This window comes from Eptatretus burgeri, chromosome 5 (genome assembly GCF_056783735.1).
Source record: "Eptatretus burgeri isolate ZD-2024b chromosome 5, Ebu_testis_v1, whole genome shotgun sequence".
NCBI lineage: Eukaryota > Metazoa > Chordata > Myxini > Myxiniformes > Myxinidae > Eptatretus > Eptatretus burgeri.
Window position 1 is genome coordinate 92467541 of NC_140965.1, and position 26897 is coordinate 92494437.

The window sequence follows — 26897 nt, forward strand, 5'->3', positions numbered from 1 at the left end:
TATAATCGGTGAGTGCGTGCTTGTTATTGATTTGTATAATTTTCCATGTGTCAGTGACGGATTAATGGTTAATTGCTCACCCAATCGTCAAACGTTATGGGCGATGATTTCTGTCATGTGTTTAAATTAACAATTATACAATTTATTTCAGAAAAGATCACACTTTGCAAAAAAAAAATTCATTTCACCAATTATTCAATGTCTTAAACCATATACAGGTTAATTCTGAGTATGAGCTGGGGCTCTGACTTCGGAAAAAAAGTATCAACTTATACGGTGTATCTTGATGCTAAATTGTAAAACTGAGTTGGTATTCACAAGTTGATCGCATTCTTGGTGATTAATATTGGTGGAAGATGTTGTCCCTAAATAGGTGATCTTTTTCACAGATTAAAGATTATATCTCTTATAGTACCAAGCTTGCACACTAAAAACTTGGCTCGCCGTCACACGATCCCTATGAAACGGCTGTGGCACTTAGCGGACATGCCAACAATGTTTGGGAAGTCTTGGCGTTCCATAGTACCACTTGCATTTTGCACAATGCGTATTTTTGTCATTCCCCGTGTACGGTCTGTCTTCTGCTACCAGCTATGTTGTACTGCTATAGTTACCTTACTACTTGGTGCGTCCCGTGCATGTGCACGGGTATCGCTACTATTTTCTTATTTTCAAATCCTGAATCGGTATGCACAATGTATGTGAGCCTCAACTCCTTTGAGTCAAAGTCTCAGGTACAGGTAGTGGGAAATTTGCTTATTTATTGCAAATCGGGAACAAGAACATGAGGCAAATGCGAATCACAAGGTTGGTGCTCTGAGTGCATTAAAAAGACTGCTCCAGATTTTGACAAAAGGCGTTATCACAACCTTAAAAAAAAAAAAATTCCAAAGGAGCCTGTTTCAGTTAGCTGCGAGACAGATCTCCCTCATTTCATGGGTGTTTCGGAAAGTCACAACATTGGCCAAGTGTGGGTTGACAAGATTTGTTAGCCATGGGAATCAAACCCTAACAGCCATTGGAGAAGGAAGTCTTTCACTACTCTAAACAGCAAACAGGCTCCTTTGGAGTTTCACACTAAACAGCAAACTCGTAATCCTAATGCTATCCTTTTATTTCAGTTTATTGAATAACCCCAACAGGCATGGTTATGGTAGCTTTTGACAAACACGCTCATTTTGAATGATATTTCATGAGTCGTCCATTGATTATTTTATTTTCATATTTATTTTTCTCAATTTGCCTCCCTTTACCACATTTGCTTATATAATATGTAAATGACACCCTTTCCAGTTCTTGTGTGTTTAAAAAAAATACTGGCAGGACTCTTCTCTTTTGTAATGGGCAGGATGTCTTTTGAGATGACATCTGTAAATAGAGTATGGTATATAGCCTTAATAAGGCCATTTACTAGGTGAAATGTATGTATCAAAACAAAGTTTATGACATTGTTCCTTTGTAAAACCTTCTCCCAGAATGTCTTTTTATGTTAGATAAAATGTGTTTCTCTGAAGCATTTGGCCAGTTTTACCTCTGATGTATACTGTAGGAAAGATGTCCTTCGATGGGTAATATTTGTATGTTAAGTTTGGGATGGGGGGAGGGGGGACGGGAGAGGGGGACGATGGAAGAAGTGTCGTAGTGGAGTGAAAATTAGATTATGACAAACAAAGCAAATGTACATCCTGTTATTGTTTAACAGGAATTGTAGTTTAAGTTGGAGGAGAGGACTTTTATTGTGGATGTGGATATAATAAATCCCAATGGCGGATACAGGAGGGGGGGGGGGTTCAGCGGGTGCACGTGAATTCCCCCCTCCCCTCCGCCCTTACAATTATGTCACATGATCGTCGTGCGAGATATCACTGAACAAATCTGCCTGGATATCACACATTACACAAATAGCTAAGTCTGCCTCAAATAAATTAGGAGTCCTGTTCAGATGTCGAAGATTCTTCTCCTCTGAACAGTTGCTCCAACTATATATATATATATATATATATATATATATATATATATATATATATATATATATATATATATATATATATATATATATATATATATATATATATATATATATATATATATATGATTTGTCCTTGTATAGAGTAATGCTCTCACATCTGAGAAGGTTCCAGCTCCACACACTTACTGGACAGAATTGAATACAAAGTTATTCGATTTGTCAACTCCACCAATGTGACCTCAAAACTCGACCCACTCAAATTACGCCGCAAAGTCGACTCTTTTTCTCTTTTCTACAGATATTACTTCGGTTTTTGCTCACAAGAACTTGCTGCTTGTGTACCTCCACCATTAATGAGACTACGGAATACTCGACAAGCCACAACATCACATGATTATTGTGCGGCCATTGGTAACTCAAGGGTGGGCCATTACGATATTTGTTTCATCCCTCCACTGCCAAACTCTGGGACTCTTTACCTTCTCAATTTTTCCCAAATACTTATGACCTTCCCCTTTTCAAAAAGCAGATTTTTTTTTTACTTCCTCAAAACTCTTAGACTATTCTCTTTTTCCTTACTTTTCTATCAATACAGTTCTTTTATTTAAGGCTTGGCCTCAGAGGACTATTCAGTCTGTGCCTGTTGCCTTCAACATTAAAAAAAGTTAAAAATAATTCTGCAATCGCATGTCTTTTGCTTTCACTCGGCAATTAATCCGAGCTGCGATACTTTTCGCCGCTGGTTCTGTATTAATTCCTGCGACTCAATGTTTAGTTATGGCTCCGCAAAGAAAGGCAACGTTTTCGGGATCGTGTGCGACAGCAAAGCGCAGTACAATCCTGAACAATTTCACCACGTAATTCAACGTTTCAGTGGCTACATCGTCCATTATTATAATCAATGGTCTGATGATCCGCAATGACGAGTTTAGGTTTCAGTGCTCAGGGTCATTTCACCATATTTTATGCTTGTCCGTTCGATATTTTCATTGACTTGCATTGGAAACATTTTGTGTATTTACATCGTTGTTGTAAAGATCCGTCGCAAAGATTCCAAAATCTTCAGATTTTCTTTAAAATCAGTTAGTGACAGGCCTGAGGCCTTTTCGTCAAGTAGCTTGACTTTCCCAAATTTTCCTGTGGAGAATGTAAATTTATGGTGGGACACTGCTAGCTCGAGATAGATTAACCAGTTTTTCCTCAACTATTATATTTACTTGAATAGGGCTTGGTGATATATTTCAAAGTATAAGAACATCTTAACCTTCAGTGAACACCCCCCCCCTAAAAAAAATTCTGGATCCACCCTTGAATCCTTATGCGTTCATTTACATTTTCAGATTAAAGGTCATGTGATATATTTTACAATCCGAGGGGAATCTGTATCATGGCCAAATAAATTTTATTCATCATCATGATAATCATCATCATCGTCGTCGTCATCATCATGCCATCCCGTTTTGCCTGTAGACAAAATAAATTGCGTGGAAGTGTTAAAAGTAACTTGGCAAAGTAAATGGTTTGCAGTTGATTGTATTTTAGTTTATTTTATTAATTGCAGTTTGTGATGCCAATTAAGACATTTGTTTATACAGTACTTATATCAGGGGGTCCACATTAATCTTTTTTGGGGGTGCCTTGCCAAACAAGCTTTTTATTGTAATCCTGATTATATATATATATATATATATATATATATATATATATATATATATATATATATATATATATATATATATATATTTCTTCTTCTTCTTCTTCTTTTGGCTCGCTCCCGTTAGGGGTCGCCACAGCGGATCAAACCGTCTCCATTTCGCTCTATCCTCCACATCTTCCATTGACACTCCAACCACCCGCATGACCACCCTAACCGTATCCATGAACCTCTTCTTTGGCCTTCCTCTTGTCCTCCTGCCTGGCGGCTCCATCTTCAACATCCTTCTCCTGATATACTCCGCTTCCCTCCTGAGCACATGTCCAAACCATCTCAATCTTGCCTCTCTCACTTTGTCTCCAAACCGTCCTACCTGTGCTGTCCCTCTAATATACTCATTCCTTATCCTGTCCATCCTCGTCACTCCCAACGAGAATCGCAGCATCTTTAACTCTGCCACCTCCAGCTCCGCTTCCTGTCTTTTTGTTAGTGCCACTGCCTCCAAACCATACAACATAGCTGGTCTCACTACCGTCTTATATAGTTTCCCCTTCACTCTTGCAGCTACCCTTCTGTCACAAATCACTCCTGCAACTCTTCTCCACCCACTCCATCCTGCCTGCACTCTCTTTTTCACTTCTCTCCCACACTCTCCGTTACTTTGGACAGTTGATCCCAAGTATTTAAACCCATCCACCTTCCCCACCTCAACTCCTTGCAACCGCACTATACCACCACCCTCCCTCTCATTTACGCACATGTACTCCGTCTTACTCCGACTGACTATCATTCCCCTTCTCTCCAGTGCGTACCTCCACCTCTCGGGGCTCGCCTCAGCCTGCTCCCTACTCTCCCGACAGATCATGATGTCATCCGCGAACATCATAGTCCATGGGGACTCCAGTCTGATCTCGTCCGTCAACCTGTCCATCACCATTGCAAACAGGAAAGGGCGCAGAGTCGATCCTTGGTGCAATCCCACTTTTACCTTAAACCGGTCCGTCATTCCGACCGCACACCTCACCGTTGTCACACTGTCCTCGTACATATCCTGCACGATCCTCACATACTTCTCCACCACTCCCGACTTCCTCATACAATGCCACAACTCCTCTCTTGGCACCCTATCATAAGCTTTCTCTAAATCCACAAACACACAATGTAACTCCTTCTGGCCTTCCCTATACTTCTCCATCAACATTCTCAAAGCAAACATCACATCAGTGGTGCACTTTCCTGGCATAAACCCATATTGCTGCTCACAGATCGTCACCTCTCCTCTCAACCGAGCTTCCACTACTCTTTCCCACAACTTCATGGTGTGGCTTAACAACTTTATCCCTCTGTAATTTCCACAGCTCTGCACATCACCCTTATTCTTGAAAATCGGAACCAGTACACTTAATCTCCACTCCTCCGGCATCCTCTCACTTTCCAAGACTTTATTAAACAATCTGGTTAACAACCCCACTGCCATCTCTCCTAAGCACTTCCATGCCTCCACTGGTATGTCATCTGGGCCAACCGCCTTTCCACTTTTCATCTTCTTCCTAGCAGTCCTCACTTCATCCTTACTGATCCACCCCACTTCCACATTCACTATCTCCACCTCTTCCAACCTTCTCTCTCTCATTTTCTTCATTCATCAGCTCCTCAAAGTACTCCATCCACCTTCTCAACACACTCTCCTCGCTCGTCAGCACATTCCCATTTGCATCCTTTATCACCCTAACCTGCAGCACATCCTTCCCAGCTCGGTCCCTCTGTCTTGCCAATCGGTATAAATCCTTTTCCCCTTCTTTTGTATCCAATTTCTCATACAGCTCGTCATATGCGTGGTGCGCCCATTATGAGTGGAGCCACGCCCAAAAAACATGTTTTTAGGGGGTAGCCGATTTCAATTTGCATCTTCTCCGAGGGGGTTTGTCGAATCTGACAGGGGTTTCGGTATTTGGTTAGCCCAATGGCACCTGCATAGCCCCACGGAGCTCGATTTTTCATTTTCATCCCAAGGTCAAGGTTACAAGGTCACGAACTTAGAAAATTGCGAATTTTGACAAAAAATTTCTTCTCCGAGGGGTTTGTCTAATCTGGCAGGGGTTTTGGTATTTGCTTCGCCCAATGGCACCTGCATAGCCCCACAGAACTCGATTTTTCATTTTCGTCCCAAGGTCAAGGCCACAAGGTCACGAACTTAGAAAATTGCGAATTGTGTTTTTAGGGAGTAGCCAATTTCAATTTGCATCTTCTCCTAGGGGGTTTGTCGAATCTGGCGGGGGTTTTGGTATTTGCTTAGCCCAATGGCACCTGCATAGCCCCACGGAGCTCGATATATATATTTTTTTCATTTTCGTCCCAAGGTCAAGGTCACAAGGTCACGAACTTAGAAAATTTCGAATTTTGACATAAAAATCATACGACCGCCCAAATTTTGAGAGCTTGGATGACAATATTTTTTATGCATAATCTTGAGGTCATTCCCCACCTAAAGTCTTGAAACCATTTTACTCTATCTCGAACACCTTCCCCGTGGCACCCCCTTCAAGTTTGTTTTTACGCTGATTTCATCAAAGTATGGATAATCCGAGGAGTGCGAAATGCCATATAGCCTTTATGACGTTATATTGTTCCTGGAATGTTCCAGAGGAAGTTTTACACCAAGGTCATAATCCTTGACCTTTGACCTTTAAAGTTCACAAAGGTCAAATTTTCAAAGTTGTGGGAATCGAACCGGGTTTTCTTCATTCTTCGACGAACTAACTCCATTAAGCTATAGCACGTATTATATCCTGTTTCCTTATTTTAATGTCCACAACATTGTTTTGTGACTTTTAAAGGCTATGCAAAGGTCAAATTTTTAAAGTTGTTGAACGAAACCGGGTTTTCAACATTTTGCAGCTAATAACCTGTCTCTCGTGCCACATCATGTTGATCATTTTTATAACTTGTTCAAACATTATCACATTGTCTCATCCTTGACTTCTGAAACAATCTACATCGTCAAATACCGCTCGTGAACCATCGTCGTCTTCAGACTTGTAATAATTATTATTATTACTTTTTTAGGGGTGCCCAAAGTCAAATTTTGGGTGCCCGAAAACAAAAAGACTTATTTTCTGCGCTATTCAAGTTTGAAAAATGGATATTTATGCAAACACGAGTGTACACTCTCCTCTCAACCACTCTCAACTTGTCTACCTCCTGCTGCATCAGGAACACTCTCCTCTTGACTTTCTGCCTGAATCTCCACATTTGGTCTTTCACAGGCAAAAAGTCAAATTGAGTCTTTTCTGACTCATTCCTCTGATTTATCTCAATCGATCTAGCCTGGCCCTAATTGTGCGCACTTTCCTCTTATAAGGGAGGCGGGGGTGTCGTGTGTTCAATGATATAATTATATTTTTTAATATCTCCCTGTAAGTTGACTTTCAGAAAAGTTTCATTGCACTGTTATGATTTAACTAAGTTTAATAATTTATCATGGACCAATGGCCCAATAAATATTTGTCGGTGCCTTCTGCTGGGATGCTTCATTTTCACCCCTGCCATACATGGAGTACCCTAAAAATCTCATTTGCATATTTTAAAGATATAAACTTGACCAGGAAACTGTGCAAGCTAAAAATGAGAGAACTATGTGACCCCGTGATTGTGTTTACATGACTGAACATAGCTTGGAGACGGGACTGGCCCACTCCTAGAACGCGTTATATGACTCTATCCAATCACCCATCGGGACCATATTCTGTGCAGTGTTGGTACTACCTAAGCAGTCTCCTGGGCTATTGGGCACACTCCTGGATGGATCGCCATTCTGACACCCGATACCAGCAAGCTGGCACTCATTTTGCTGACCTCAGAAGGATGACAGGCTGAGTCAACCCTACCAGTCAACCCCACATTCAACAGCCAAGCAGAATTTTAACTCAGGATCCAAGAATCTCTAGCCCACCACTTGAACCATTAAGTCAACACCAGGGATTATATGACTTGTTCTTCAGACTAGTCTGCATGGGCTTATTTTCGCTGACTGATGTAGTACTCCTCATGTACCATACTGGCGATTTAAAATATTCTCAATCCAATACCACCAAGATTTATCATGAGAACGTTTTTGATAAATAACTCTGATTTTATCACTTTTCCTCCAAACTATTATTGAGTAAGTAGCATCCAATATATTGTGTCTGGTATGAAAGCTGCTGTGGCAATATTTCTGCATCATTTGCCCTCAGTGTTCCCTGTAGAAAGGCTTTGTTATCTTGCAAGATAGTTTTTGCAAGATATGTTAGTCAGCTTGTGTTTTTTATTTTTTATTTTCATTTTTTTTTGTCTGTAATCACGTATAAAAGAATCTAAAAGAGCACAGTTATCATTGGAAATTTTTGTAACTTCGCATATCAGAGGCCTATAGAGGTCCCTTTCAGCGCATAAAATTTTGAAGGTCAAGGTCAAAGGTCAAGGTCACTTTGTCGCAAATCAGGGTAGTCGACGAAACTCTTATTTTTTGAGTAATTTTGATCGGATCGTCTTAAAACTTCATGGGAATATAGTTCTTAGTCTGGCGCTCAGCTGATTAATTTTTTGGTGGCGATTGGCCTGACCTTCATATTTTTTTTTTGTTTTTTTTTTTGGTCTGTAATCACATATAAATCACTCTGCAGAGCACAGTTGTAATTGGAAATTTTTGTAACTTCGCATATCAGAGGCCTATAGAGGTCCCTTTCAGCGCATAAAATTTTGAAGGTCAAAGGTCAAGGTCACTTTGTCGCAAATCAAGGGAGTCGACGAAACCCTTATTTTTTGAGTAATTTTGATCGGATCGTCTTCAAACTTCATGGGAATATAGTTCATGGTCTGGCGCTCAGCTGATTAATTGTTGGTGGCGATTGGCCTTGACCTTCATGGTTAGCGCCTGAGGTCAAACATATTTGACCCCAAGGTCAAATTTTCAAGTTTTAGGAACCATATTGTGTAGCACCTCAAATTGAACAGCTCAATGAGTGCTTTCTAGATATGTCAAGCTTGAGACATTATGACCTCATTTGGTGACGTTATGAGGCAAAAGCATATTTTTCATGGTTACTCTGTAGAACGATTCTCATCGGAATCTCTCGTAGACAGATATTCCTCAAGGAGTCGCTCCTGGTGGATAGCAGCTCTGTTCACCTCAGTGTGACCTGAAAGAAGTCACACGTGGTCACCTTTTGGCAAGATACGGGTCACCCTGCGGGTGACATTGGTTTATTTGTCACTTACGAAATCTAAAAATTTCGTAATTATATTGTTGCCTTCCGTTTCTGTTTGTTTGTTTGTTTGTTTGTAGGCACGATAAATCGAGAACGGAAGAAGCTACCAATGTCAAATTACACCACGTGATTCAGGAGGGTGATGGCTCGTGCTGATTACATTTTGGTCAAAATCGGTCAAAGGTCAAGGTCACGGTGAGGTCAAATATTTGATTTTTGATGGTTTGGTACAGATAACTCAAGAACGGAAGAAGCTACCAATGTCAAATTACACCACGTGATTCAGGAGGCTGATGGCTAGTGCTGATTAGATTTTGGTCAAAATCGGTCAAAGGTCAAGGTCACAGTGAGGTCAAACATCCAAAAAATGATAACTCGAGAACGGAAGAAGCTTCCAATGTCAAATTACACCACGTGATTCAGGAGGGTGGTGGCTAGCGCTGATTAGATTTTGGTCAAAATCGGTCAAAGGTCAAGGTCATAGTGAGGTCAAACATCCAAAACATTCGATTTTTGATGGTTTGGTACAGAATAATCGTAGAAACTTCTGGTTTGTGTCGCTACCTTCTCAAGAGACAGCTTTTATTAGACAAGGTCAGAGGTCAAGTTGACGAATTCGTAAGTACCAGTCCATGACTGCTTGTTTGTTTGTTTGTTTGTTTGTAGGCACGATAACTCGAGAACGGAAGAAGCTACCGATGTCAAATGACACCACGTGATTCAGGAGGGTGATGGCTAGTGCTGATTAGATTTTTGTCAAAATCGGTCAAAGGTCAAGGTCACAGTGAGGTCAAACATAATTCCGTAAATTCATGTGGAGAAATGGAGTATTTTTGCTTCGCTCGACGTTACGAGTTCGTTTTAACTTCGATTTTAATTTTGTCTTCGGTTTTTGCGATCGCTTAGGACGCTTAAAACTCTGTTGTCGAAATTCTGGAACAGCGATGAATAAATGATATATATATATATATATATATATATATATATATATATATATATATATATAATAATAAGTCTTTTATCAGATTCTTCTGAAAAGTAATACACATATTATCTGGCATATCCTGCTGGTACTGAATCACTTTTTTAAAAATAAAAACAAAAAAATGGAATTTTTATAAGAAATCTAGTTTTTGTCTGGGACTCATAATCTGCAAACCACAGTGTAAATTCGTAGACCACAATGAATTCAGAATTCAAGCTCCCCTTGGGCTTCTGACTGATTCATGCTTTTAATAGACAAGGTCAGAGGTCAAGTTGACGATTTCGTAAGTACCAGTCTATGACTGCTTGTTTGTTTGTTTGTTTGTAGGTACGATAACTCGAGAATGGAAGAAGCTTCCAATGTCAAATTACACCACGTGATTCAGGAGGGTGGTGGCTAGCGCTGATTAGATTTTGGTCAAAGGTCAAGGTCACGGTGAGGTCAAACATCCAAAACAATCGATTTTTGATGGTTTGGTACAGAATCATCGTAGAAACTTCTAGTTTGCGTCACTACCTTCTCGAGAGACAGCTTTTATTAGACAAGGTCAGAGGTCAAGTTGACGATTTAGTAAGTAAGTACCAGTCTATGACTGCTTGTTTGTTTGTTTGTTTGTAGGCACGATAACTCGAGAACGGAAGAAGCTACCAATGTCAAATTGCACCACGTGATTCAGGAGGGTGATGGCTAGTTCTGATTAGATTTTGGTCAAAATCGGTCAAAGGTCAAGGTCACAGTGAGGTCAAACATAATTCCGTAAATTCACGTGGAGAAATGGAGTATTTTTGCTTCGCTCGACATTACGAGTTCATTTTAAGTTTGATTTTAATTTTGGCTTCGGTTTTTGCAATCGCTGAGGATGCTTAAAACTCGGTTGTAGAAATTCTGGTAAAAATCGGATGTTTTGGAGACGTTTTATTGTTGTATAAAAAATATTTCACTCGACGCGTCACGGGTCGTCCCATGATGCAGTGCGTTCGAGCAGACGCGTCGTTGAGTGACGTTAAGGTTTTGCGTGGAGAAATGGAGTATTTTTGCCTCGCTCGATGCTACGAGTTCGTTTTAACTTCGATTTTCATTTTGTCTTCGGTTTTTGCGATCGCTTCGGACGCTTAAAACTCGGTTGTCAAAATTCTGGAACAGCGATGAATAACTGATATATATGTATGTATATTTATATATATATATATATATATATATATATATATATATATATATATATATATATATATATAATAAATAATAAGTCTTTTATCAGATTCTTCTGAAAAGTAATACACCTGGCATATCCTGCTGGTACTGAATCACTTTTTTAAAAATAAAAACAAAAAAATGGAATTTTTATAAGAAATCTAGTTTTTGTCTGGGACTCATTATCTGCAAACCACAGTGTAAAATTGTAGACCACAATGAATTCAGAATTCAAGCTCCCCTTGGGCTTCTGACTGATTCATGCTTTTATTAGACAACGTCAGAGGTCAAGTTGACGATTTCGTAAGTACCAGTCTATGACTGCTTGTTTGTTTGTTTGTGGGCATGATAACTCGAGAACGGAAGAAGCTACCAATGTCAAATTGCACCTCGTGATTCAGGAAGGTGATGGCAAGTGCTGATTAGATTTTGGTCAAAATCGGTCAAAGGTCAAGGTTACAGTGAGGTCAAACATAATTCCATAAATTCACGTGGAGAAATGGAGTATTTTTGCTTCGCTCGATGTTACGAGTTCGCTTTAACTTCGATTTTAATTTTGTCTTCGGTTTTTGCGATCGCTTAGGACGCTTAAACCTCGGTTGTCGAAATTCTGGTAAAAATCGGATGTTTTGGAGATGTTTTAAGATTGTATAAAAAAAATACTTCACTCGACGCGTCACGGGTCATCCCATGATGCAGTGCGCTCGAGCAGACGCGTCGTTGAGTTGCGTTAAGGTATAATTGCGTGGAGAAATGGAGATTTATGCTTCGGTCGACGTTACGATTTTTGATGGTTTGATACAGAATCATCGTAGAAACTTCTCGTTTGCGTCGCTACCTTCTGAAGAGACAGCTTTTATTAGACAAGGTCAGAGGTCAAGTTGACGATTTCGTAAGTACCAGTCTATGACTGCTTGTTTGTTATCTTGCCAAAACGAAGTTTTTGCAAGATATGTTAGTCAGCTTGTATGTTTTTTTTTTGTTTGTTTGTTTGTTTGTTTGTTTCTCTGTAATCACGTATAAAAAATTCTGCAGAGCACAGTTATCATTGGAAATTTTTGTAACTTCGCATATCAGAGGCCTATAGAGGTCCCTTTCAGTGCACAAAATTTTGAAGGTCAAGGTCAAAGGTCAAGGTCACTTTGTCGCAAATCAGGGGAGTCGACGAAACTCTTATTTTTTGAGTAATTTTGATCGGATCGTCTTAAAACTTCATGGGAATATAGTTCTTGGTCTGGCGCTCAGCTGATTAATTTTTGGTGGCGATTGGCCTTGACCTTCATATGTTATTTATTTATTTATTTATTTTTGGTCTGTAATCACGTATAAATCACTCTGCAGAGCACAGTTATCAGTGGAAATTTTTGTAACTTCGCATATCAGAGGCCTATATAGATCCCTTTCAGCGCATAAAATTTTGAAGGTCAAGGTCAAAGGTCAAGGTCACTTTGTCACAAATCAGGGGAGTCGACGAAACCCTTATTTTTTGAGTAATTTTGATCGGATCGTCTTCAAACTTCCTGGGAATATAGTTCATGGTCTGGCGCTCAGCTGATTAATTTTTGGTGGCGATTGGCCTTGACCTTCATGGTTAGTGCCGAAGGTCAAACATATTTGACCCCAAGGTCAAATTTTCAAGTTTTAGGAACCATATCGTGTCGTACCTCAAATTAAACACCTCGATGAGTGCTTTCTAGATATGTCAAGCTTGAGACATTATGATGTCATTTGGTGACGTTATGAGGCAAAAGCATATTTTTCATGGTTACTCTGTAGAACGATTCTCATCGGAATCTCTCGTAGACAGATATTCCTCAAGGAGTCGCTCCTGGTGGATAGCAGTTCTGTTCACCTCAGTGTGACCTTAAAGAAGTCACACGTGGTCACCTTTTGGCAAGATACGGGTCACCCTGCGGGTGAAATTGGTTTATTTCATTTTTTAATGTTAATTAATTAGTGATCTTGTGAAATTGATTAATCATTCATGAAGCACTACATCATAACCAATCAGCCCCCCCCCATTGATGAAGCTTCCCCCCACCCCAATCCCTCCCAACTTTCCAGTTGTCCCTCCAGTCAGTTCCCTTCTGTAATCTTGTCCACCCCATGCATCCTTTCCTACCCTCCATTCCTCCCCACACCCAATGTTTGTCTGCCTCCCCCTGTCTTGGCCTTTGGCCCTGCTGTTGGTGTTTTCTCCCTTTCTCTGCTGTTCCTTTTGTTCTGTTGTGTCCTGATCCGATCAGTGTACTTGTATTAGCTCTTCTCTGAGCTTCGACTATGTATACAAGAAACGTATATAACCAAAGAAGCACACTGACTATATGACATGACGCTGACGTTATGTACATGAATTATGTCAACCCACCTCCAAACTGGGAGGCATCCGGATGGTATTAAAGCCTATGGTCAGGAATAGATGAAAGCAGAGATGTCGATCTCGATTTCACCATTGTTGTGGGCTCATCAGGACAGCGTACTGCTGATCGTTTATGTGTGACCATATAAGGCTAATTAATAAAACTGAATCGAATCCCCTAACTTGACGAGGCAGCACAGCACAAATTGAGTCCCATCCCAGCGCTTGCTGCATGATCTGCCAGCAACAAGTGTCGCCTGCCACGCGATCACATTGTCTCTACCCTGCTGATCACCAGGCAAGAGGTTTGCAGCCAAGAATATTATATTCAACTAAAGAAACACACTGACTATGACACGATGCTGACGTCATGTACATAAACTATACATGACGGTGGGACATGGCACGGACACAAATGGCGTCTGGGGAAAGTATGAAACAGGACAATCCCATAACATACAAGGCACCTGGTCGGTCTGTGATGGTGGGACAAAGCATTAGTCGCCCATTTTGTCCACCGTGTTGGCTGTCGGGCGATGATGGTTATTTCTGCTCAAATAATATATAAACCGATTTATCAATCGATACAAAATCCATCCCTTATAAATTGCCAATTGAATGGAAAATCAAACCCCACCGAGCTGAAGTGATCATGTGACCAGCATTTTCATCTTCAGTAACACTTTAGCCTTCTTCCACTGAATCACTCGCGCAAGGCTCGAAACGATATGTCTCCACAATGCCCCTGAAAGTGTTTTCATTACAAACTTTGTCTCCAATAGTTTCTTCAAAATCTGACTGATCACTTTCAACATTCTGAGAACCTTCAGAGTTGCAAATGATTGTGGAATCGGTATCTGAATCCAAGCTCGACATGCACTGTTTCTCTATTAGTGGGGCAGATAACAGCAATTTTTGAGAGGAATTGTGCAAATGATGATACAAGCATCAAATTTGGCACATTTGTTCTCCATGGGATTCTAATCAAATCTGCCTGATTGGCCATTTGAAAATCCAAATTTTGAAAAATTTGAAAAAAAAAAAAAAAAACTTCAAAAAAGCCAAGATCCCGAATCAATGTTGGATGCTGCCTGAGATTGGTGAATGTTTCAGAAACATCATCAAAGACGTTCCAAGTCTGCCATACAGTTTTCTTCCCTTTACCGCGAAAGGCAGACACGACGTCACATCCAGTGAACGCATGGAAGTATGGGATCCCTCTCGCTTTCTCAGGCCCGATTGCAGAAACTACCTCATGGACTGGAATCCATCGTGCCTTGGCTCCTTGGCCAAAGGCAATCCTCATGTTCAAGACCTAGTTCCTGTAAGGATGGCAGTACAGATATTGCTGTGACTAGTACATCTGTGTCATTAGCCTTAATGATAATGGACTTGCTACCATCCGTCGTTGCATCCCTGACGTGTACAAATATTCGAGTGTCAGCTTCTTCATGACAACATGAAGACACAGCATCCAGTGACTTCCTTGTGTTGCTAATGGCATCTTCTCCTTTTGTGACAATGACTGTGCTTGTCGTCTGTGCTTCACACATCTTTTCCGCATGGAAGTGAAACAGCTCAGTCTTGTTGCTGTCATCTTGAAGAAAGCTTCTCCAGTTACTTGGGGTCTTACTGGTTCCTGTCACTCTTCTTCTGATTCCTTGCCCCCTTTTCGACCTTGTCTCGGACTTCAGACTTGACTTCTTGTACACATCAAACACTACGTCCACCCTCTCATACCTGGCACCATATGATTCCACCTTTGGGATGATGTCTTCTTTAGCATAGTCATCAAATATCTATAAAGTGCGTGGAGGTAGGGCATTTATTGCTGAGCCATCAATGATGACTGTATCTCCCCTTGGTTCTCTGTCTGGGATGTTCACTTGTGCTTCAAGAATTTCAGCCAGTTGTGACTTCAAATTTTTTAGAAGTGTTTTTTTTATTTTCTTCAAATTTTTCAAAATTTGGATTTTCAAATGGCCAATCGGGCCGATTTGATCAGAAAGCCCTGCAGAACAGAAATGCCAAATTTGATGCTTGTATCATAATTTGCACGATTTTTGTACCATCTACTACACTATATGTAAACCACCGTTCGGGCAAATATGGCTTCAAGGTGTGACGTCACTGATGAAATCGAAAATTGACACATGGGCTTTTTTTCCCTGCCAAAATTATTTGAATTTTTTTTTCCATTCAAATTAGACCATGATTAATGATTCTCAATGGTTTTCGGAAAAAATAAATTGCATTTGCGTTCCCCTTTAAAAGTATCCAAGTCATGAATGCATGCTTTTAATCGATACATCCACATGTATGTTTGTTTTTTTTTCCTTGTTATGAAATAAATATGATAGATCATGTTAAAAGGAGTATATCTATTAAATACGTACATTTGGAACATGAGAAACTGAAGCCTGATAAGGGAGCGATCGATATTTATGCGGAGGGAAGCGTGGTCAGAGAACAAGCATCATGGAGATCCACATTAAATGAGTGTTTAGATCTGAAGGAGTGAATGGTGCAATAACTCGGAAGAGATGGCACAAGTTTCCAATGAATGTGTACTATTTATTATGCCATTCCAACAAGTACAAACAATATCGTATTTCTCGAAACAGGTCACTGGTATGGTTGCTTAAATGTGAACAGTTTCACTGAGGTCAACTTCTGCAAGCAGCTCGGCAAAAAGAAGACTCCATTCTGCTTCTACAGATTGACAGTGAGGATTTGGTTGCCCTTGAGTTACAGCACCACCACCAGTGCGACAACGAGTCCACATTATTTCTTCGCAAGACTGCCAAGCTGTTAACACCATTCCAGCCAAGATACATGGGTGCATAATAAAAGTACGACTACGAGGTTAAAAGGATATTCTTATATTGGCCAGACTAAAGCTCTCTATATGAACAATTAAGAAAGTGAAGCCATCGATGCTCCATATCGGATATGGAACCTAAAGAAATGGCAGTCTTACAGAAAACTTTTCTGAGAAAAAAGAAAAAAACGGAACAGAAAACGTTTTCCCCAAGTCATCTTTCTGACACCACCCGAATGTCAAATGAGGGATTATTTTATAGTTCATTTTGAAACCTTTTTGACAGAATATCAGGTAGAGGATCTGGTTGATAACTCCACATCTGCTGAAAGCCCCACTGATGAGAACGATGATGACCAACAGGCAAAGAAACGAGCCTGTAACGGCACATCCCAGACACAAACGACTGTCTGCGGATACTGTACAATGCTGCTCTAGTCATGAATTTGCTGATTAGTGGTAACCAGCCTCCAACTGCATCACACTTGTCGAGGAGGAATTGGTGAATGACAAAACTAAAAACTTGGAAAATGTCCCTCCAGCTCCAAATCGCAAAATGCCTGTATATAAAAATATTCTCTGACACAATATTGTAACATGGAATACGAAACATCCTTTAAATATAAAAATAACTTTCAGGTTCCAGAATTTCCAACTTTAAAAAGTCTGAACAATTGAAATTGCATTCAAGCCTAATATGTTTCTTGTATGTTATCAAATGAAATATTTTCATAGTCTTCCCATTTTCAAATTAGAACAGCACTCGGTGGAGCGCATACCTCCTCCAGGCTGAACAGTTTACGTTTTGGATCCCACTTGTAGGCCGGATCTGCAGCCGGACTTTAACCATAACCTTATCAGTTTGTTCTAGTCACCTACCCAACCCATCCACAACTTTTGACATATCATGCTATATATCGTTTTTGGCCCTATCTCTCAATTGTGAAGAATCGCTTAAATTTTTTTATAGTATTTGGATCCAGATCTTCACCAAAATCTAATCAATTTGTCCTTGTCACACACCTAACCTGTCCACCAATGTTCGTCCGAATTTGTGTATAACTTTTTGAGATATCCTGCTCACAAACAAACAGAAACAAATTTGGTTTCCAAATTGGCCATTTACCATTTATTTATTTGTGTTTTCACGAACCGTTCATTCACGATTTTTTTTCGCACAGAGTGCACGTGGGGAGAAGGTGATTCTGACTCGGATACTTATTTGGAACTCATATAAATTGATTTCAAGTCATCCTCGTCATTGTTGCATGGAAGATTTATTTGAGGGACTTGGGCCTCGATGTGCAGTGGCTTAATAGTAATGTATAGATATGCAGAGAATGCAAGGAGATGTGTGGAGGTGTGTGGACGAAGGGATTACAGGTGATTGTTGGGAACGGACTGGTACACTAAGGTCTGTCTAATGCAGTTTTTGCTGATATTGGTGGTTTCTTTTCAGACATTCTCATGCATCGAATGGGACCCAGCACTTCCAGCGTTGTGCCACCCACGGCCCGAGTACCTTGCTCCAGAGTACATTCTGTCAGTTAGCTGCGAAACTGCCAGCGACATGTACTCCTTTGGGATGCTCATGTATGCTGTATTCAATAAAGGAAAGACCATCTTGGAGCCCTCTGGGGGACGTGACATTTTCAAAAGTTTCAGCATCCACTTGGATAAGGTAAAAAACTGAACAATTTGTGTAATTACTGGAAGGTGTTTAAAAATAATCATTTGGATTTGTTTGCATTGTTTTCGTTTCTCTGTGAAGTTATCAGCATTGTTTTAGCAACCGGCACTAAACTCCAGTTGTGGGAAAATCATTTTTGCGCTTTAAAATATGGGATTGGCCGGATGGCCTAGAGGTATGCACACTCGGCTCTGAACCATCTAGCCTGGCTATAAACTGTCATCCTGGCTGTTTCGCAAGCAGGGCAAGGCATCATTATGTCTGCCGTTCTTCGGATAGATGTTGAACTGGGTATCTCATATGCCAGCATTATTTGGTGGACATTAAAGATGCAATGGTATTGTTCCGAATTTGGGAATTCGATTGCACACAACATACAGACTCCTTTAGTCAGCTATATTGATAAGTGCTTGTTCCCTAGATAGCTCACCTTTCATTGTTTAAATGTTCGAAATTGATTAGATGCGCTGCGGATCGATTTTATAGTTAGGGAGCGAACAATGGAGACATCCCTCCCCCTCTTCTGCGAAGAGGAAGAACCCTGCCGGCCCTTGACTCATGATGTCAACAACTCCCTCCCACCCGTGGTTGAGTGGGGGGATGGATCACGAGGGCAAGAGTCACGCCGGGCGTGGGGGGGGGCGGAGAAGGATAAGAGGAGATCTTTTTCTTTTTTTCAAGGGTAGAGTTGGAGGGAGCAGAGTTGGAGAAGGGACTTGAGGGGAGTCGTTCAGCAGACCGTCGGGTCCTGCTTGGCTCTCGTTAGGGTTGAGGCCTCCGGAAGCTTTTTGCTTCGGCTGGCTCAGTGAGCTTCGGCTGAGGCCTGGCTCAGGAGGAGGCTTTTTGGAGGCTCTTTGCTTTGACGGTTCCGTGAGCTTCGGCTTCTGCTTGGCTCGGGAGAGCTTATTGCTTCAATCTGCCCTGTTTGGAAGGAAGTTAAGCCGGTTGCTCGGCTCGAGCTGAGAGTGGTGGCTTCTTCTTCTTTGTTCTCCATTTTGGTTCCCGGCTTGGTGCAATTCATCGGCCTCTTCTTGGAGGTGGTTCCTTGGGGAAGCGACGCATCAACGGGAAGGATCGGCGCCTCGTCTCACCAGCACGTGTTGAGAAGCGCGGGAGGATTCGCGGGAGCTCGGGAAGGATCGCAGCTCACGGCGATTGGGTCCAGCTCGCTCTCGCTGGATCCCGGGTCCGAACAACTTGAAGACAACACGAGGTGGAGAGGTTCGAGATAGGCTCTGGGTTTCAGCTCACCTGTCCTCCGAGCTGGAGCTCGTTATTAAAGGCTTCTGCCACCATTTCTTGGGTGTGTGTGTGTGTGTGCGTACGTGTGTCCATGGGCCCGTCTAATAAGTAGGAAACTGTTAAGTGCAAGTGACTGTACATAATAAGTAGACGGTTGTAGTTCTTTTGTCGTGCTTTTGTTGCTTATATAGGTGCATACATGTTTTGCCTTGTTTAATTGCATACGTGCTTTATTATAATAAATGTCCTTGTGTGAATGTAAACCTGTTCGTTGCGTCCATTCCCTCATTGAACTGCCCCATCTTGCACTCGGAATATAGTTGGTTTTTAAATCGCCGATAACTAGAATCGGGTCCGGTGAGGTCTGGCGATAATACCCGCTCAGTTATCCCAGAACGGAACGGACCACTTAAGTGGTTCGTGTCCAAGCAGGCTTTCGCCGAGGTACGGTCCCTCGGTAGGTTACCCGCGCGGGTACTTCGGTATATCGATATTCGGCGATTGACCCTATTTCACGCGGGTAGAATACGGACTGGGCCGTGGTGGGATTAAAAACCCACCCGTGACTGGTTTCTGGCGTTGTTCCAGAAAGTCACGACTGGATTGTCCGTTCGGTGGGCGAAGCGACCGCTATTGGTTAGACGCGGTCGTTCGCACGCCGACGGGCGGGAAATCTGTAACAGTATTGTTTGCAACGAGTCGGTGAGCTATCGCTGGCATTCTCAACAAATTATGCAATCCAACTCTAACTTATAGGGGGCACTGTATGAGCAACATTGCAAGATCTCATGAACAAAAAAGGGTTTGTTACAAGAATAATTGTGAATGGGGTGGTAGATGAAGAAGAACACAGCTGTGAATGGGCGATCAGAACTGTAAAATTATTATACGTATATAATAATATAACCCATTGCACCGTTGGGACCTCTATCGACTTAAACGAGTAATTTGGTGCATTCACCCAGAGGCACGTAGGAGAGAGAATAGATGAGACTGAGAGAAAAGAGAAACCTGCTCTGTATGCGATGCCCGACACCTTTTTTAATTCAAGGAATTGCATTACACTGATGCTTACATGCACTGTTATCACCTAGACCAGATTCATAACAATTTGGTCTCGGAGGTTAAAATGTGGCATAGATTAGAATAGTTATTTTGTAGTACATGTTAGTTTATCAAGAGTAAAGTCCCAAACTGTGCAGCGGATGTTCAGCACAGAGTGTCCCTGGTGGCACAGGCATTTGGTAGACTTGGAGATAAACTTGAATTTGTCGCATGTGTTGAGACAGCCGAAAATGAGATTGTACAAGGCCCTCATTTTGCCTCTCACCATCTAAGGATCCGAAGCCTGGACTCTTAGAAAAAGAATAGAAGAGGACACTCCTTGTTTTTGAGAGGAAGTGTTGAAGGTCCATTCTGGGAGTCACGAGATGGCAGAGGATGAGAAACGTGGATGTGCGCAACACACTCAAAATAGGGAAAACGACTTAAAGATGTCATCGTGTCAAGGCATTTGAGGTTCTTTTGTCATGTGGTTAGAAGTCAGGATGACTCAAACCTATGAAGACTGATTTCAGAAACCTGAAACCCGGGGGGGGGGGTGCACCAAAAAGATGCATAGACGATATGAGACAGGGATTGGAATTGCCACTGTTGACTGCTGCCAAGTGTGCTGAGATTCAAGAACGATGGAGGAAGCTTATTGTCCTGCAAGATGCAAGGCAGCCGACTTCAGCCCTGTGCAATTAAGTAGGTAAGTAAGTGCATGGTCGATTCAGTGTAATGTAATTCCCTTGAGAGTTGGTGGCTAGCACATGTTTGGAGAGCCCTAGTTTCTCTGCCCTAGTGTTTGTGTCTAAGCCCTGCCATGTCCCCCTCCCTGCAGTCTTGAAGTTTCCCTGATGTACATCTGTCTTTATGTACTTTTCCATTCTGAGAAACCTTCAGCAATTGGCGGCTCACAAAGTGGCATATGTAGGCTAAAGGTCGAACAGACCAAGAGACATGGCCATATATGGATGGCAACAAGTATGCGGACATCTCTTCTGATTCGTGGATTCGGCTATTCCAGCCACACCCATTGCTGACAGGTGTATAAAATCAAGTACACAGCCATGCAATCTCTATACACAAACATTGACCACACTGAAGAGCTCGGTGACTTTCAACGTGGCACCGTCATGGGATGCCACCTTTCCAACAAGTCAGTTCGTCAAATTTTTGCCCTGCTAGAGCTGCCCCGGTCAATTGTAAGTGCTGCTCTTGTGAAGTGGAAACGTCTAGGAGCAACGACAGCTCAGCCGCGAAGTGGTAGGCCACACAAACTCACTCAACAGGACAGCCAAGTGCTGAAGCGCGCAGCGCAGAAAAATCGTTTGTCGTTGGTTGCAACACTTGCTACCGAGTTCCAAACTGCCTCTGGAAGCAACGTCAGCACAAACACTTTTCGTTGAGAGCTTCATGAAATGGGTTTCCATGGCCGAGCAGCCACAAGCAAACCTAAGATCACCATGCTCAATGCCAAGTGTTGGCTGGAGAGGTGTAAAGCTCATCACCATTGGACGGAAGCAGTGGAAATGCGTTCTCTGGAGTGATGAATCATGCTTCACCATCTGGCAGTCCGATGGACGAATCTGGGTTTGGTGGATGCATCGTGCCATCTGTAAATTTGGTGGAGGATGAGTAATGGTCTGGGGCTGTTTTTTTCATGGTTTGGGCGACATCCCTTAGTTACAGTGAAGGGAAATCTTAATGCTACACCATGCAATGACATTCTGGAGATTCTGTTCTTCCAACATTGTAGCAACAGTTTGGGGAAGGCCCTTTCCTCTATCAGCATGACAATGTCCCCGTGCTCAAAGCGAGGTCCATACAGAAATGGTTTGTTGAGATCGGTGTGGAAGAATTTGACTGGCCTGCACAGAGCCCTGACCTCAACCTCATTGAACACCTTTAGGATGAATTGGAACGCCGACTGCGAGCCTGGCCTAATCGCCAAACATCAGTACCCGACCTCACTAATGCTCTTAAAGCTGAATAGAAGCAAATTTCTGCAGCAATATTCCAACATCTCGTGGAAAGCCTTCCCAGAAGAGTGGAGGCTGTTATAGCAGCAAAGGGGGACCAACTCCATATTAATGCCCATGATTTTGGAATGAGATGCTGGATGAGCAGGTGTCCACAAACTTGGCCATGTAGTGTATATGTATGTATTCTCAAAAAACAATCATATTTCAACTACAATCCAATTCCAACCAAAATTCTAGTTGTGCTGTCCCTCAAATGAATTGTAAGCTGGGGACTCGTCTGCTAACATTAATTGCTGGTGGACATTAAAGATCTCACATTGTCTTTTGATGGAGGAGGTGAGTTATCACTGGTATCCTGGCCGAATCCTCAACTACAGGGGGCACTGCATAAGCAACACAACATCCTCCAGGAATGATGCAACCAGGATCCACGTGCTGCGCATGCTCGCAATGGAAAGTTAAACAAATAGCCTTATACCCCACACTTTATTGCAGGGCATAAGGCCAGATGTACAATTGTAGGAAGATTTGTGTGATATCAGTCCTCTGGAATCTTGCCATTTTATCATTGCACTTATTTGTTTTAATAAATTTTGTTACCTTTTCTTTGCAGCTAAGTCAGCTCAGCCCTTCTGTGCTGCGCAATGTACCTGAAGGTGTTCGCGATCACCTGAAGATGTTGTTGAACGTTGCTCCGACTGTGCGTCCTGATGCTGACCAGTTAGGCAAGGTATGGTTTAAGATTCACACAGCCTTGAAAAACTCTATACAGGGACTCTTCGATTTATGCTTGAGATGCGTTCCTAAAAAAACTGAACGAAAAACAAGAAAATGTAAATCGAAAACTATTTTCCCATCAGCATGTTATAAATTGAACATCATGCTTTGGAAACTTTTGGTCCAAACCTAACTCAAACCTAAGTAAAGACTAAATGTCGAAATACAGTCCTCCTTAATAAACCCTTGACATAATAATGAAATAAATGTTTAATCAAATAAATTATGGACAGTTTTAAGTAAATGCGTACGGTGCTGTTGTTACTCGCCAAAATCTGTGGCACGGAGCAAGTGGGAGTTGAGCGGTTACTGAAACGATGAGGCTGGCGATGTTTCCTTGCTTTTTGAAGGCTTGTCAATGGAGTTTCTGTGCTTGTGGGAGTTTTGTCCTTTCAGAGAGACATAGTGAGAGTGTGAGATTTGTCAGGATTGAAAGACATGTTCCAAGTGTTGGACCAGCTTGTGATTTAATCCAGATCTGCAGAGAGCGAAGAAGCTGCTGCTTGCCGATCTGAGGGATGACGGATGGTACGGAAGAGGGTGGAGTCATCAGCAAAGAGATAAAGAGGATTTTCCAGTCGGAGAGATCATATATGCCTGGTGTTGGCTAGAGTGGTGTGCTTGGGATCCTCGGGTCCTGAGTTCAAATCCTGTTTGGCTGTTGAATTTATACCACGTGGGGTTGACTCAGCCTGTCATCCTTCCGAGGTCGGCAAAATGAGTACCAGCTTGCTGATATATCCTGTGTCGGAGTGGTGACCTGTCCAGGATTGTGCCCAATAGCCCAGGAGACTGCTTTGGCTGCACAGAGTATGGTCCCAATGGATGGATAGAGAGATCATCGATGAAAACCAGAAAGAGCACACTGCCTTGAGGCACTACAGTTTGGGAGAGTTTGGCACAAGAATACTAAAAATGAAGATTAGATGATACCTCTCATGAGTACAGTACAGACTGCATGTGACTGAGGGTGAGATAAGTGGTGAACTGTATATTGCTCATCTGCTTCTGTTGCCTTCCGGCACGAAATTCTTTTTTTTTCTTTTTTTTTTTTGTTAAAGCGATAACTTGAAAATTACACGGCGTAAAGAGAAAATTGTTCAGTATTTTGTCTAAGGCGTTCAGTAGAAAAAAAGGAAATAGAATGAATGTAAATTGAGGACAAAGTGCACATATACGAGGGTGAGTCAAAAAGGATCCGCAATATATTTGTATTTAAATAAAATAACTACAATTCAGCATGTACAAGAGCATCATTTTTCCACATAGCCCCCCTTCTTTTCAACACACCAAGTCCATCGGTTCACAAGCTTCTATCTGCTCTCAGAAAAAAATGTTTTTGGCTGAGTGACGAGGCGCACATGCACCGCTTCTTTCACTTGTTGGTCACTGGCAAAGTGGCAGCCTCTTAAAGCGTCTTTGAGTGGACCAAACAGCTGAAAGTTTGAAGGGGCCATGCCAGATCTGGACGAAGGATTCTCCAACACTTCAAAGTTCAATTGCTGGAATAGTCCATGAGCCAGTAGGGTGGTTGGTACCATCTGGCAGGAATAATTCTTATAGTGATTTTTGGCAAGGTATACAACCCTTGAGGTCGAAAATATGCGATAGCATTGCATCGGTGGTAGCTTTTTGTGTGTTATCACCCTGTTTATATGCCTACCCTTAAATAAGCTCTTGTGCAAAATGCCAGTATAAGGTAAAACATCCTACTTCAACTTGATAACATTTTTTTTTTATCAGTCAAACATTAACATTGAAATTTGTCTCACCTTTTGCTTGGATCATTTGCTTCTCAACAAAAAGTGCTAAACATGCCTAGGTTGAAAAGTATGACATTGGTGACACATATATCAGTGTCTATTTCCTGTGTGATAAATCATCCCGCCTTTAGAAAAGTATGTCTGTCATTTATTGTGGAAAGTAAATAAAAGTTCTGGAACAATATAATTACATGGGTGTTTAGCAAATTTATGAAGAAATCCAAAAATCTAAAAAAAATTTTGTATGTTGTATATTAAGATCAGTATCGCAGACAATGTTACCCCACCCCTCAAATGAAAAAAATACCTAATTTGGATGGAGTTATGTAGTTTGGTCAATGTCATGATATTTTCCCTGTTGTTATTGAAGGATACTTTCCAAGAATCAAACAAAGGTAAATGATAGCATGTTCATGAACAAGATTAATGTTTTTTTCCCTGTAATTCCTCAAAAAATACAGAATTTCAGGGATTTAGATACTCGATAATGCACATATGAAGGTATCAAACACCCGTATTACACAATATATACCAATAAGGCAGGAGCAAGATGGTTAATCATGTGCAATCTGATGAATGAATCAAAGGTGAAAATGAAAAACAATCTTCTGTTGTAGGGCATAAAATTACAGAATAGAAACACAAATGTGGTGTTCCACACGAACAAGGCCATTACCGAGGCCCAATGTGTTGCTGATAAGCATATTGTCTTATGAACCAAAGACGGGTTCTTTATAGTTTCTAAGACATCTCTGATCATATACACTGATTGTAAATGATATAAAATGTTCAAGATGAACTTGAAAATCCATAATCGTTATCCAGTTCTTCAATATCCTCATCAGAACTTTCCCATCGTCTGACTCAAAGATGGATGCCTGGTTCTCACAGTCTGGCCGTCTACACATATCAGTGCATTTCAGTCTGTTTGGCAAACACAGACATTTTGGTAGTGAACACTTCCTTTTACAATTGCGGTTACTTCCTTTTACAAAATGGGGTTACTAAACGGCTAATAACACACAAAAGGCTTCCACAAATGCAATGCTATCACATAGTTTCTGACTGTAGAGATGTATACCCTGCTAAAAATTAGGATGAGCATTATTCCCCTCGGATGGTACCGGTGGCCAAAAATTACTGCGTCTGGCTCATGGCCTATAAGGTTTCCACAATATGGAGCAGCAGCGTGTGGATGGGCATTGCCATGCAACACCTTTTGACAGTAGCCCTCTGCTTTTCCATCGAACAGCTGGTTTCAACTGATTCCAGAACATTTCACAATAATAGACACTGTTTACCATTGTGCCCCCCTCCTGATAGTTTCCAAAATTGGGCCTTGTGTTTCCCAGAAAAGTGTGAACATCACTTTTCTGGCCGATGGTTGACTTTTGAACTTCTTTTTGACTGGTGATGTCGGATGTTTCCTCTACTTTCTCTGGCATTTGCTCTCTGGCTCGAAATGGTAAATCATGTCTCGTCTCCAGTGACGCCAATGCTTCTCAAAAATGCATTCCCTTCATGAGGAAAGTGGTTCAATCGGCTTGGCAGATTGTCACATGGTTGGCTTGTGCTCTTCTGTGAGTTGCTATAGAACCCATCTTGCAAAACTTTATGAAAGCCAAGTCGGTTGTTGATTTCATGTGCAGAACAATGACTGATGTTCAGATGTTGTGCCACTTCATCAATAGTTGACTGTCAGTTATTCAGAATCATGGTGTGGACTTGTTTAATGTTTTCTTCGATTGTGTATGTGGATGGGTGTTCAGATCGTTCATTATCAGTGACACTTGTGCGCCGTTTTTGAACATGGTAATCCAATCATACATACTCCATTGCGGTAAAGCACTGTTCCCATGTTGTCCTGAAAGTCTGTGATGGATTTTTGCTCTTGGTACACCTTCAGCCCACAAAAATCTTATTGCTGTACGCTGCTCTTCTTTGGTGCAAATGGACAGCGGAGCGGTAATGTTAACTCCCTGACAACGACACGACGACTGACTGATTTGGTCAAGGTTGAAACTGCTTCACAATGGCGCAGACAGTTCATGCTTGTACCTGCAAGTATAATCAGCAATGTAGTCAACGCAACACAGTTTTTAATAAATCATTGCGGATACTTTTTGCCTCACCCTGTTTATATATATATATATATATATATATATATA

General features: G+C 41.5%; 1 protein-coding gene and 1 long non-coding RNA gene across 4 annotated transcripts in view; one reads left to right on the forward strand and one right to left on the reverse strand.

Annotated features, from left to right (window-relative positions):
• SCYL2 (SCY1 like pseudokinase 2) overlaps positions 1-26897 on the forward strand; it is a 126245-nt gene that overhangs the window by 26309 nt on the left and 73039 nt on the right. For all 3 annotated transcript variants that reach the window (XM_085882900.1, XM_085882901.1, XM_085882902.1), the window contains 2 exons: positions 17688-17909; positions 22803-22919. In XM_085882900.1, coding sequence (XP_085739026.1) covers positions 17688-17909; positions 22803-22919 — 339 coding nt within the window. The remainder of the gene's footprint in view (positions 1-17687; positions 17910-22802; positions 22920-26897) is intronic.
• LOC147026962 (uncharacterized) overlaps positions 16467-26897 on the reverse strand; it is a 39350-nt gene continuing 28919 nt past the window's right edge. The window contains exons 2-3 of the long non-coding RNA XR_015058575.1: positions 22790-23001; positions 16467-16605 (exon numbers count right to left, since the gene is read on the reverse strand). This is a non-coding gene — a long non-coding RNA (uncharacterized LOC147026962). The remainder of the gene's footprint in view (positions 16606-22789; positions 23002-26897) is intronic.